Source organism: Ascaphus truei, chromosome 17 (genome assembly GCF_040206685.1).
Source record: "Ascaphus truei isolate aAscTru1 chromosome 17, aAscTru1.hap1, whole genome shotgun sequence".
Taxonomy (NCBI): Eukaryota; Metazoa; Chordata; class Amphibia; order Anura; family Ascaphidae; genus Ascaphus; species Ascaphus truei.
The window spans coordinates 18535628-18549676 of record NC_134499.1 but is presented as its reverse complement, the minus strand read 5'-3'; the positions used below and the strand labels follow the sequence as shown (position 1 = coordinate 18549676).

The window sequence follows — 14049 nt, the reverse complement described above, 5'->3', positions numbered from 1 at the left end:
AGGCGCTGTGTACCACGAACGTGATCACCCCAGGCTCCCATCGGCGGAGGATCAGACCTCCTGTACGCCACTGAGGTAATACAGCCCTGGTAGTCCCTTTAGTCGGGGAAAGAGGGATACAAACACACACACACACACATATATATACACATACACACATACATACTGTATATATACACACATTTCCCAGAATCCCTTGCTGCAGTGGAAGTGCTGGGCGATAATGGTGAAAGACAGGGTTGCAGACCCAAGTCATGCAAATGAATATACAGTAATATTTACAGTTGCTATACACATATATATATACACACACACACATATATATATATAATATATATACATACATATATATATGGAAGCCTACACAATCTTTATTGATCTATGGGTAAGGTTCATAGACGATATCTTTCTACTGTGGACAGGTACTGTGGCCCTTCTAACTGAATTTGTGAAATTGTTAAACACCAACGAAAACAATTTAAAACTCACTACTGTCTCGAGTCTGTTAAGCATAGATTTTCTGGACATTACTATTCTTAAGGACACAACAGGTAAACTAGATACTACTATCTATAGGAAGAGTACGGCAACAAATAGCTTACTTAGAGCAGAGAGCCAACATCCGAGACATGTTATAAATGCCATCCCTATAGGCCAATACCTACGGGTTCGGCGTAACTGCCCGACTCTCCTCGAGTATAAAGAACAAGCCAATCTACTAACAAACAGATTCCTAGAACGAGGACGTTCAAAGGGTAGCTTGGTAAAAGCCTATAACAGGGCACTACATACACCTAGAACGCAACTTCTAGCCACTACTAACCCGAGGAATCTAGGAGAGGGATACAAACCCATACGATTCATTGGCACTTTTAGTGACCAATGGGGTTCGATCTATCGTATCCTAAACAAACATTGGCATATCCTCCTAGATGATGATGACTTGAAGGGGGCGTTATCAACAAGCCCCAAACTCACTAGTAGGAGTCGTAACTTAAAAGACATCCTAGTGAGAAGTCATTTCCAGACACACCAGAGGGGTACTTGGCTAGATCAGAAACCAAAAGGCTCGTATGCCTGCGGGAGGTGTAAAGCTTGCAAATTTGTGCCTAGAACTACTGAGTTTTCAGACTCAAGTAAAACACATGTATTCAAGATCAAGGAATACATTAATTGCACCACAGAGGGGGTTTATCTACCTGATTATTTGTTCCTGCGGAAAACTGTATGTAGGGAAAACCTTCAGACAATTCAAAACCAGAATACTTGAACACCTGGGATCCATAAGGAATGTAAAAGATACCCCACTTGCACGACACGTGACGATTGAACATGATGGGAACAGCGAAAAACTAGTGTTCATTTGTATCGAACACATTCCTTGGGGTCAACGCAAGGGTGACTGGAACAAGATCCTTTTGCAGACAGAATGCAAGTGGATCTACACATTACAAACACTCAGCCCTATAGGCCTGAATGAGGGCTACATATATACCTCTTTCATATGAAGCACCATGCATACTGTGTGATGGGCAGACCATAATGTTTATGGGGTTTACCTGGTATACAGCATAATGTTATGTCTGTATTGACCTTTTGGGCGGACAGTATTCAGCAATACAACATTCCTACACCAACTTACACTTATAAATTCATCCTTTATTAACATTTGCATCACACCATTTGGGGGGTTCGTGGTATATAGCATAAATCTAGATGTGTGTTTTGACCTTCGGGGTGGACAACATAGGTTAGAACACTCCTACACCACTAAGACTGACACATCTACACAGATATCTATTCTGAAGAATTATACTTTAATGTGTGGAGCTAGTGGTCCCTGTGACAATATGTGGAAGAGGTATATATGGGACCCTAATCATCACAGGACTGTAGCGTATATGAACTGTCAAATTGGTTCATGTCTCAATACACTGGATAGACACACATCTGCCTTTTATGTAGCAGTATGCGATATTTTGGATCTTACTGATAAAGAGTATTAGCATCTCCATGTGCAAGAACACACATGTATATAATATCAAACCAGTATGATTTGACTAAAACATTAAAGGGGATCCATGGTATACAGTGTAAATGAGTATACATACTGTGTATAAACAAGGTGCTATATACTCCGAACTAACCTATTAATATGTGGGTGCATGGACTACGTTCACATATATATATATCTGTAACACTAGACTGTGTGAACTCATCACATAGTTCATGTTTGACTACAGTTAACTCGCGCATTTAACTTCTTTAAATCACTAACAAAACAGCAATAACTAACATACATTGGTCTCCTAGAAATAAAGACTCAATACACACAGGAATATGGCTTTGTAACTGATAATTGTAGAGTGACTGAATGTGTGGACCCCTACTATAGAATCACAACTTGATTAGCTCTAAAGATATGGAGTATATGTATCTCTGGTATTATGAAATCTATGGGTCTTGTTAAGCACCCTGCATAGGTACTACATATACCCTGCCACATCACTAGCAGATTGATTCATTGACAAGCAGGCAGGCCAACTGGAATTAACACACTAACTTCTCATCCCACTCTAATCATTCAATAAGTAGACACTTTCTACATTCATGAGGTTCAGAATAGCTGTCTATAGCTTTAAGAGGGAGGTATAGACATCCCTCACCATTCGGCAGCAGCACATATAAAAGGATAGCGCTGCTCTGCACTAACACCTCCCACCTTGAGAAAGCGCTGGTCCCCTTACGCGCGAAACGTACGTCGGCATGACGTCATCGCGTTGACGTCGTGGAGGAGGCAGTAATCGGGTGAGGTCAGTCCTTGTATTGGGAAGTTGCGGGCTATGTACTACACATGCGTTATATACTGATCTGGATCAGAATTTACGTGTGGGTGCCCTGCGGTGTATTAGAACTGAGGGTTACCTGATATCTTATATATATCTACTATACACGTATGCATCGTGATTTGAAACGTGTGTAGATGCCCCGCTGTGTGAGCGACCAGGTGTGTGCAGTTTATCTCTCTGATAGCCTGTGAGTAGCACGGTGTGACAAGCTTTGTGGAAATCTCCCAACAGAGCTATAGGGACATCTGAGTGTTTGGTTGCATTTGGAAGCCCACGTTATTGATACTGTGGTATTAACCCTACACCTTAGCCTGCACACTATAGCTACCATCGTGAGTAGAGATTAACTCAACAGCAGTCATTTGCTTGGCTTTCTATTAACCATCTGTGTGCTGTATATACTTACTTATGATTTAGATGGTAACTACTCCTGATCGCTACACATGTGACTGTCCCCCGTTACATTTACATTTTTAATTGGTTTTAAGTTAGTTTAGAGCGTGCGCTTTATGTTGTGTGTCAAGTTATATATTAATAAATGATTTGTTATTTTTGCCATATGGCTTTTTAGTGGCAATCGTCCTCTCACAATGTTGGGAGCGATTGCTTACCTGTACCGAATGGTTAACTGAACCACATTTATATATCTGGTATTTATACCCTGTTATTTACTCCTAGCCTTGTGTGCAGCCAATGAGGATCTTTGAGGATTCTGTGCCTCCTTTGTATGTCTCTATTTGTTCACACTATCCTCTTTGCACCGGCAGGTAAACCATATGTATACCCTAACTGACAATATACATTACATAGCAAGGTGAGCGGTAGATCACAAGTTATGTATATATGTGTCAGTAAATACTGTCGTTATATACCCAATTGTGTGTAATTACTGTCTGCATTGGGTTCCTGGGAAAAGCTATCCTACTGCGTTAGAATCTTTCCCGGGTGGAGGCGCTGTGTACCACGAACGTGATCACCCCAGGCTCCCATCGGCGGAGGATCAGACCTCCTGTACGCCACTGAGGTAATACAGCCCTGGTAGTCCCTTTAGTCAGGGGGAAAGAGGGATACAAACACACACATATATATACACATACACACATACATACTGTATATATACTGTACACACATTTTCCAGAATCCCTTGCTGCAGTGGAAGTGCTGGGCGATAATGGTGAAAGACAGGGTTGCAGACCCAAGTCATGCAAATGAATATACAGTAATATTTACAGTTGCTATACACATATATATATATACACACACACACATATATATATATATATATATATATATATATATATATATATATATATATATATATATATATAATATATATATATACACACATACATACATATATATATACATACATATACACACCGGTTGCTCTGCCCCTCCTCCCCATGTCTCTAGTGCCAGCTCTGGGCATCCTGTGCCCGTGGGAGGCTGGCAGCCTGGAGCATATACTCCATCCCGCTCTACAGTGCCAGCTCTGAAGTGCCAATGCTCTGCGGCTGCGACATCTGCGTAGCTGGGGGGGGGAGGGGGCTCATTAACTCTTAAACTGACAGCATCACATTTCCCTACCAGCAGCCCGGCTGAACCCGTTCCATGCCCCACACCGCAGAGCATCGCTCTGACCTCACAGGGGCACAGGGACCCGCAGAGCATCGCTCTGACCTCGCAGGGGCACAGGGACCCGCAGAGCATCGCTCTAACCTCGCAGGGGCACAGGGACCCGCAGAGCATCGCTCTGACCTCGCAGGGGCACAGGGACCCGCAGAGCATCGCTCTGACCTCGCAGGGGCATAGGGACCCGCAGAGCATCGCTCTGACCTCGCAAGGGCACGGACCCGCAGAGCATCACTCTGACCTCGCAGGGGCACATAGACCGCAGAGCATCGCTCTGACCTCGCAGGGGCACAGGGACCCGCAAAGCATCTTTCTGACCTTGCAGGGGAACAGGGACTGCAGGGCATCTCCCTTCCTTGTGGGATTAAAATTGTAATAATACAAATAAATAATACATTACGTGACCAGGCAGGGATGATGAGGTAAATAAAGATTGCTAGGGGGGAGCGGCAGGGAGAGGGGGGGATAGTGGAGGGGGGGAGATAGGGGGCACAAGACCCGTGGCTGCTTTAGGATTATGAATGTTCAATTTAAATCCCATAAAATGCACTTGACACAAATGTACAGATTAATACTTGTGACCCACGGGCGAGAGCAGGCATGCACGCCACCTGCTGGGGACACCGAGGATAACACCCGCTCTGTACATGCACTGCAGCTGTCACTCGGAGAGACACGTTAGGCTTGTTTTATAGTCCTCGCTGCTGCGCATGCGGCCGGCATTGCGCATGCGCGTTTAGTTGCCAGGGTGCAAGTGGTGACGCGCGCGGTTAGGAAGCGTGACTCTGACGTCACAGCATTAGGCCACGCTGTGATTGGTTGGTTGTGATTGTATTCTCCCTGGTCTGCCGCGCCACCGCTCACGGCCGTATAGAAACGTCTGGCTAACACATCCAATTATAATTGACACGCACGCGCACTATTTTACACGCCTAACTCTCCACCGCTTCCAGACGCGCAACTCTCCGCCGCTCCCAGACGCGCAACTCTCTGCTGCTCCCAGACACGTGCAGCTCTCCGCCGCTTCCAGACGCGCAACTCACCGCCGCTCCCAGACGCGCAACTCTCCGCCGCTCCCAGAGACACGCAACTCCCTGCCGTTCCCAGACGCACAACTCTCTGCCGCTTCCAGAGACGCGCAGCTATCCACCACTCCCAGAGACGCGCAGCTATCCACCACACCCAGACGCGTGCAGCTGTCCCTCTGTAAGAGAGTGAACGAGTTACCTCCCTTTGTAAGGATCAGGAGACTACATTGATGTCAGGTTTCCTGCATGTGGTGTGTGAAATTAACTGACTAAACAGGGTTAGGCAGGAAATTAGCACCTGTTGGAGTCTCTGTTAGAGTTCCTGTCCCTGTTTTGCTAGAGAGGAGGGTCGCAGAGGAATGCCTGTGACCCAGCTGGGATTCACACTCAGCAACAACGGCGCTCCAGCCCGCAGGGATCCAGGCTTCTTGTTCGCCAGAGGGATTTGCCTGGGAACAGTGTGGAACCCAAAGCCCCACACTGCAGAGAAGCCTGCACAGAGATAGGCAAGAGACCTCCTGGGAGCAGCAGGCCTGCAACTCCTGCATCTGAAGTTTCAATGAACAAGAGACCGCTGAGTCTCCACTAGTGCCCGAAACGACTTGTTAGAAACAGCACAGACCAGGCAGATAAAGTCATGTGCTGTTAATCCAGAGAGATGATGGTCATGTATAGCAAGTGAGTATATAATAGCGGTGAGAGTCTGAGTATTAGTAGGTAGCAATAAGTCCTGTCTCCTCCTTGCACATATTCATGCAGTATAGCACTGTAGATAATGCAAAATTCTCAGTCCTGTTGGCATGCCCATGCCCAATGATACAGTCCAAGAAAAATGATAAACCACGATGAAAATATAAAATATTACTCACTGAGTGTGACCATCCATGTGAACAGGAACACTTGCCTCACCTGTATGTTGCTGTGTGTCGTCTATTTGGATTAAAGTACCTTGGTTTTACTGCACTTCATGGTTTGGTCCCCACTTTCTGCTGCGGTGCTCTCCTGATTCCTCCTCTCCAGCCGGATCACGCAGGAATCCCTTCGGTTGCATCTGAAGTTTGCCTGGGGAATCCAGAGACGCCGGACCAGCATTCGAAGGTAGACTTTCATATACATTGTTCCCTGATAGTATGTTATGTGTTTTGGACTGCGAACTGGCCTGTCCAGCCAGTCCGATAGTTAGGGCCTGTACTGTTTATTTAGTCTCCAAAGTTGAGTAGGCTTTCTTTTTATGCTTTGTGTTTTGCCTTAAATGGACAGTGTGCCCAATGTGGTGTTTGTGGAGAAATAAATCACTCAACGTTTTGGTTCAACCTAAAATGCATGTATGGACTCTTAACTGACCTCGCCTACAGGCCACTCCGTCACACACTCACAGCTATCTCTCACTCTACTCTTCTCATTATAAGACGCACAGTTATCTCTCTCTCTCTGATGCAGGAATCCAGTGAACATACAGATGGAAACGATATTACTGTGACCGTTTAATTCCACTTCCCCCTTAGCAGTAGAGAAGGGAAGAGTTAAACCAGTCAGATAACGGACCCCCCAATCACATCTCCATATACAAATATCCCCACGGAAACAAAATCCTATATATACACACATTATACATCCATATACACTTCAAGTATGTCACTTTCGCAAGTCTTTGTAGTGGGAGCTGCAGAGAGGGGGGACCCCACCCCCAAAACTAGTAAGGCACGCTGGAGAGTGATATTCACTGATAGTTACCCAGCTCCTGAATGCCTTATTGCCCCCACAATTTCTCTATAACATCCTAATGCAGGTACCTGGCCCCATTGTTATTGCCCTTGAAGTACCTCTGACATTTGGCTCCTGCATGACCCATATTTGTCCTATAATTTATCAAGGTCGGTGGCTTCCTCTCCTTAGGCAATAAGGCACTGCAGGAATAGACACCCATGGAAGTGGGGGGGGACGCAGCAAAGTTAAAACTTCGGTGGTCTCTACAAGTTGAGCCCATGTTTTATCATACGAGAGGGAGAAACCCTGTGCCCTCGGATAACAAAGTATTGCATCATGAGCCCCCTCCTCTTCCGTGAACTGTGCACAAATGGTACATTCCAAAAGTGAGGCGGTGGGCTGATCTGGTGTATCCATGACAACAGTCCCAGCTAATCAGAGGGCTCAGACTCCAAAAGCTCCTTGCACAGCAGGGAGCGGTGTCCAACGAAGGGTCCTGATTGGTCAGTATCTGCCCCTTAATTTTTGCCACCTTGAGGTCCCCATTTAATGGGGCAGGGGGAGGGGAAAAGGGGCGTCCCACCCTTTGACCCCTATGCTGCCAGAGGTGGGTTAGGTGCTCCCCAGTCTATGCCTTTGGCCCGTCCTCCTCGGATGATGTCTCCCCGGATGATGTCTCCCCCAGCTCGTCCTCCGAGGCGGGGGGCGGTGGGGGGAAGGCCTCGTCGCGCTCCATGTTGATGTAGGTGACGTTCAGGTTGATGTAGTGATCCCCCTGCAGGGCGTTAGAGATCCCCTCCATGTCACTGACCAGCTGGATGAAGGACGGTCGCTCCTCAGGCCGCTGACTCCAGCAGAGCAGCATGAGAGAGTACCTAAGGGGGTAGGAGGGGGGCTGTCACTTGGGACATGCATGGCTCTCCCTCTCTCTGAGGCTCATCTCTTGATATAAGGTGCATGGCTCTCTCTCACTCTGTGGTGCACCGTAAATCGCTCAATGTTAACAATAAGATGGGGCCAATGGTATAAATACTAGTAAAGGGTTGGAGCCAGACTTGGGTTGGTTGTATTAATACTCAGAGTGGGTTGGGGCAGTACTCAGACCGGTGGTTATGACACATAAATAAGGTTGGAGCAGTACTCAAATCTGGTGATATTAATACTTACAGCGGGTCAGGGCAGTACTCTGGCTGTGGCAGGCGTCTTCCTCTGAACAGGTATCGGGTGATGTCGTAAGGGTCCACGTCAGGATACGGTGGTGCTCCCCGCGTCATTAGCTCCCACAGCAGAACTCCGAATGACCACTGGGGACAGATAGCACACTGAGTGCATACAGAATAACTGCACTGCTCTCCCTGTTCCCCTCTCCTCATTGCTCCACTGTAGCTCCCTTCCTGTGGGTTCCGGTTATCCAAGTCTACCCATGGTCTCTCCTTATAATTCACATTTTTCCTCCCCGGGGCACCCCCTAATCTGTGCTCCCCCATTGTCCCTCCACTGTAGCTCCCTGTGACCCCTTTGTTGGGGTTCCCATCCTATGCTTCTCTTTTGTCCCTGCTCTCTGTGGCCTCTCCCTGTGGCTTACTGCGTCTCTGTGGGAAATTGCATGCTCTCTCCTCATGCATTAGGTTCCTGTGGCTCTCTGCGCCTTGTGGTCCCTTCCTGTGACTCCCCGTGGCTTACTGCTCCTTGTGACCCCTTTCCTGTGACTCCGAGGTCCCTTCCTGTGACTCTCCGTGGCTCCTTCCTGTGACTCCCTGCTCCTTGGGGTCTCTTACCATGTCTCCCCGTGACTTCCTACTACCCATACCCTCTCCCATCTCACCACGTCACTCTTGGTAGTAAATTTCTGGGTCTGCAGGCTCTCCAGCGCCATCCACTTAACGGGCAGCCTAGTGTTCTTGTGACGCCGGACACTGTAATATTCCTTGTCAAACACATCACGTGCCAGCCCAAAGTCTGCCACCTTCACGTGGAATGTCTCATCCAACCTGGAACACGGAAACACGGCTACCAACTGCAGCAAGGCATGCTGAGAACACACCACCACAAGTGCTCAGTGCTGCAATGCATGCTGGGGACGCACAGCTACAAGGGCTCTCTGCTGCAATGCATGGTGGTATACAACAAAAAACAAAAATGCCCAAAGCTACTTCCATTGTGACAAAAATACACAGTGCAATACCTATATATCTCTTGTAAAAAGGGTCATTTAGTTTAACCCTTTGGCCAAAGCATCTTAAGCCTGCTGCCACTTACAAGGCATGACCGAAAGCAGGTCCTAACACTCACCTGGGTTAAAATTCTTATTTACCTGTATATTTACAGGAACAATGATCACATTGGATCTGTCATAACCTGGCAAAATGAAACAATTGGAAGGTCTGTCTCTCCCACTGGGGTATGTTTCCATCAATATCAGACCAATAGCATGCCGCCCCCCACCCCCTTTCCCCCCACAACCCTTCTTCCCCACTGTTACTCACATGCAGTTCCGGGCAGCCAAATCTCTATGCACAAACTTTCTGTGTGCCAGGTATTCCATCCCACGGGAAACCTGCAGCCCAAACCCAACCAGGTCTTTCACCGTGGGGTTCTGGGAGGACAGGGAGGAAGAAGTCATGAGGGGGAAGAGGAGTGGAGTAAGTGGAGGTAGATTCAATAGGCGCTGTAGTAACTTCACTGAGGAAGATAATGGGAGTCCAGTGTAGAGCTTATAATCAGGGAAGTTTGAGGGGCTCAGTTTTCAAGTTGTCTGTCCTGAAGTCTTGGGTGCCACTGACTTTGTGGGGGTACTAGTTTTGGGATGCTCCAGTCTTAAGGGGAGTTGGTGCTAGTTTCAGGGTTCCTCAGTATTGATGGGATGGGGTAGTTCTGAAAAGCCCCAGTCTTGGAGAGGGGGTGTACCACAGTCTCTAGTTTTGGGGTCTCACCCTTTCCTCACTGCGGATGAAATGTCTCAGGTCCCCGTGCGACATATATGGAAGCACCACCAGGGGGAGGCCCTGCTGTGGCAGGAAGATACCAATAAGGGATAGGACATGGGGGTGGTGGAAGCTCTTCATCAGGATCCCCTCGCGAAGAAACTCCTCCACTTCCTCCACATCCGTGATACCTGGGGAGGGGGGAGAGAGACGGGGTCTGACAGGTCCTACATCAGGCAGGACTGCGAGGACATACCCCGAAGTCATCCCCAAATACTACAGGAAGCCTATAAACCCACCCCTTATACTACCGGGAGCCTAAAAAAAACTAATACTACAGGGTGCCTATAAACCCACCCCAAATACTACAGGAGCTTATAACCCCATCCCCTTATACTACAGGGAACCTATAATCCTATCCCCTTATACTACAGGGAGCCTATAACCCCATTCCTTATACTACAGGGAGCCTATAACCCCATCCCTTATACTACAGGGAGCCTATAACCCCATCCCTTATACTACAGGGAGCCTATAACCCCATCCCGAATACTACAGGGAGCATATAACCACATCCCGAATACTACAGGGAGCCTATAACCCCACCCCCTTATACTACAGGGAGCCTATAACCCCATCCCCTTATACTACAGGGAGCCTATAAACCCACTCCTAATACTACAGAGAGCCTATAAATCCATCCCATAATATACAAAGCAACCTTTAAATCCCATAATACTATAAAAAGCCATCATATAATACTAAGTGAAATTCAATAACCCTTTCCCATAATATCACAGGGCCAGGGGACAGCTTATTAAATCTAAGAACTACGGGGAAATCAATGATGCCATCCCAAAGTACTCAGCACAAAACAATCTCTTTCCCATAATGCCCCAGGGGCATGGCAACTCTTTCCCATAATGCCCCAGGGGCATGGCAACTCTTTCCCATAATGCCCCAGGGGCATGGCAACTCTTTCCCATAACGCCCATGGGGATGGCAACTCTTTCCCATAACGCCCATGGGGATGGCAACTCTTTCCCACAATGACCCTGTGTGTCCTCACGGTTCAGAGATTTGACGGCACAGTGCACCTCTCGCTGATGTTCATCCCGGTAGGTGCCATGATAGACGCTCCCAAAGTGACCTGCAGGGGGAGGCATGAGTCACACACAACATGGGTTACACAGGGATCCCACACGCCAGCAGGCACCTCAACATGTATCCTGGGACCCCCCTCCCCCATATCATCCTACATATTCCCAAAGAAAGGGGCACATGGGATCTGTTCTTATACAGGGGAATTTCTTATGTTACTATAGGTTCTTTAATGCAGTAAAACAGCAGTGACCCTGCAGTGCCTAAGTGCCTTATTGCCCCGTGTGACCCTGCAGTGCCTTATATCCCTGTGTGACCCTGCAGTGCCTTATTGCCCGTGTGACCCTGCAGTGCCTAAGTGCTGTATTGCCCCGTGTGACCCTGCAGTGCCTAAGTGCCTTATTGCCCCGTGTGACCCTGCAGTGCCTTATTGCCCCGTGTGATCCTGCAGTGCCTTATTGCCCTGTGTGACCCTGCAATGCCTTAGTGCCTTATTGCCCTGTGTGACCCTGCAGTGCCTTATTGCCCCATCTTACCCTGCAGTGCCTTATTGCCCCGTGTGACCCTGCAATGCCTAAGTGCCTTATTGCCCTGTGTGACCCTGCAGTGCCTTATTGCCCCGTGTGACCCTGCAGTGCCTAAGTGCCTCATTGCCCCATGTGACCCTGCAGTGCCTAAGTGCCTTATAGCCCCATGTGACCCTGCAGTGCTTAAGTGCCTTATTGTCCCGTGTGACCCTGCAGTGCCTTATTGCCCCGTGTGACCCTAAGTGCCTTATTGCCCCATGTGACCCTGCAGTGTCTAAGTGCCTTATTGCCCCATGTGACCCTGTAGTGCCTTATTGCCCCGTGTGACCCTGCAGTGCCTAAGTGCCTTATTGCCCCGTGTGACCCTGCAGTGCCTAAGTGCCTTATTGCCCTGTGTGACCCTGCAGTGCCTAAGTGCCTTATTGCCCCGTGTGACCCTGCAGTGCCTCATTGCCCAGTGTGACCCTGTAGTGCCTACGTGCCTTATTGCCCTGTGTTACCCTGCAGTGCTTTATTGCTCCAGTAACAACCTTGAAAGATTATTTTATTAATCAAGTGCTTACTGCCCCTTGTGAGCCTGTGTTTGGGGTTTGTGGCCCCAAGTGTGAGCCTGTGTTTGGGCTCTGTGTGAGCCTGTTTTTGGAGTCCGTGGCACTCTGTGTGAGCCTGTTTTTGGGCTCTGTGTGAGCCTGTTTTTGGAGTCCGTGGCACCCTGTGTTTGGGCTCTGTGTGAGCCTGTTTTTGGAGTCCGTGGCACCCTGTGTTTGGGCTCTGTGTGAGCCTGTTTTTGGAGTCCGTGGTCCCCTGTGTTTGGGCTCTGTGTAAGCCTGTTTTTGGAGTCCGTGGCCCCCTGTGTTTGGGCTCTGTGTGAGCCTGTTTTTGGAGTCCGTGGTCTCCTGTGTTTGGGCTCTGTGTGAGCCTGTTTTTGGAGTCCGTGGTCCCCTGTGTTTGGGCTCTGTGTGAGCCTGTTTTTGGAGTCCGTGGCCCCCTGTGTTTGGGCTCTGTGTGAGCCTGTTTTTGGAGTCCGTGGCCCCCTGTGTTTGGGCTCTGTGTGAGCCTGTTTTTGGAGTCCGTGGCCCCCTGTGTTTGGGCTCTGTGTGAGCCTGTTTTTGGAGTCCGTGGTCTCCTGTGTTTGAGCTCTGTGTGAGCCTGTTTTTGGAGTCCGTGGCCCCCTGTGTTTGGGCTCTGTGTGAGCCTGTTTTTGGAGTCCGTGGCACCCTGTGTTTGGGCTCTGTGTAAGCCTGTTTTTGGAGTCCATGGCCCCCTGTGTTTGGGCTCTGTGTAAGCCTGTTTTTGGAGTCCGTGGCTCCCTGTGTTTGGGCTCTGTGTAAGCCTGTTTTTGGAGTCCATGGCCCCCTGTGTTTGGGCTCTGTGTGAGCCTGTTTTTGGAGTCCGTGGCTCCCTGTGTTTGGGCTCTGTGTGAGCCTGTTTTTGGAGTCCGTGGCTCCCTGTGTTTGGGCTCTGTGTGAGCCTGTTTTTGGAGTCCGTGGCTCCCTGTGTTTGGGCTCTGTGTGAGCCTGTTTTTGGAGTCCGTGGTCCCCTGTGTTTGGGCTCTGTGTGAGCCTGTTTTTGGAGTCCGTGGTCCCCTGTGTTTGGGCTCTGTGTAAGCCTGTTTTTGGAGTCCGTGGTCCCCTGTGTTTGGGCTCTGTGTAAGCCTGTTTTTGGAGTCCGTGGTCCCCTGTGTTTGGGCTCTGTGTGAGCCTGTTTTTGGAGTCCGTGGCTCCCTGTGTTTGGGCTCTGTGTAAGCCTGTTTTTGGAGTCCGTGGTCCCCTGTGTTTGGGCTCTGTGTAAGCCTGTTTTTGGAGTCCGTGGTCCCCTGTGTTTGGGCTCTGTGTGAGCCTGTTTTTGGAGTCCGTGGTCTCCTGTGTTTGGGCTCTGTGTAAGCCTGTTTTTGGAGTCCGTGGCACCCTGTGTTTGGGCTCTGTGTGAGCCTGTTTTTGGAGTCCGTGGTCTCCTGTGTTTGAGCTCTGTGTGAGCCTGTTTTTGGAGTCCGTGGCACCCTGTGTTTGGGCTCTGTGTGAGCCTGTTTTTGGAGTCCGTGGCACCCTGTGTTTGGGCTGTGTAAGCCTGTTTTTGGAGTCCGTGGCCCCCTGTGTTTGGGCTCTGTGTGAGCCTGTTTTTGGAGTCCGTGGCCCCCTGTGTTTGGGCTCTGTGTGAGCCTGTTTTTGGAGTCCGTGGTCTCCTGTGTTTGGGCTCTGTGTAAGCCTGTTTTTGGAGTCCGTGGCCCCCTGTGTTTGGGCTCTGTGTGAGCCTGTTTTTGGAGTCCGTGGCACCCTGTGTT

General features: G+C 48.9%; 1 protein-coding gene across 3 annotated transcripts in view; it reads right to left on the bottom strand.

The window, feature by feature from the left end:
* Positions 1–6980: 6980 nt before the first annotated feature.
* The window catches only part of LOC142468055 (macrophage-stimulating protein receptor-like), a 45138-nt gene continuing 38069 nt past the window's right edge, over positions 6981–14049 (bottom strand). For all 3 annotated transcript variants that reach the window (XM_075574137.1, XM_075574138.1, XM_075574139.1), the window contains 6 exons: positions 11210–11290; positions 10150–10331; positions 9703–9812; positions 9042–9207; positions 8384–8520; positions 6981–8091 (listed from right to left, as the gene is read on the bottom strand). In XM_075574137.1, coding sequence (XP_075430252.1) covers positions 7845–8091; positions 8384–8520; positions 9042–9207; positions 9703–9812; positions 10150–10331; positions 11210–11290 — 923 coding nt within the window. In that variant the 3' untranslated portion in view covers positions 6981–7844. The remainder of the gene's footprint in view (positions 8092–8383; positions 8521–9041; positions 9208–9702; positions 9813–10149; positions 10332–11209; positions 11291–14049) is intronic.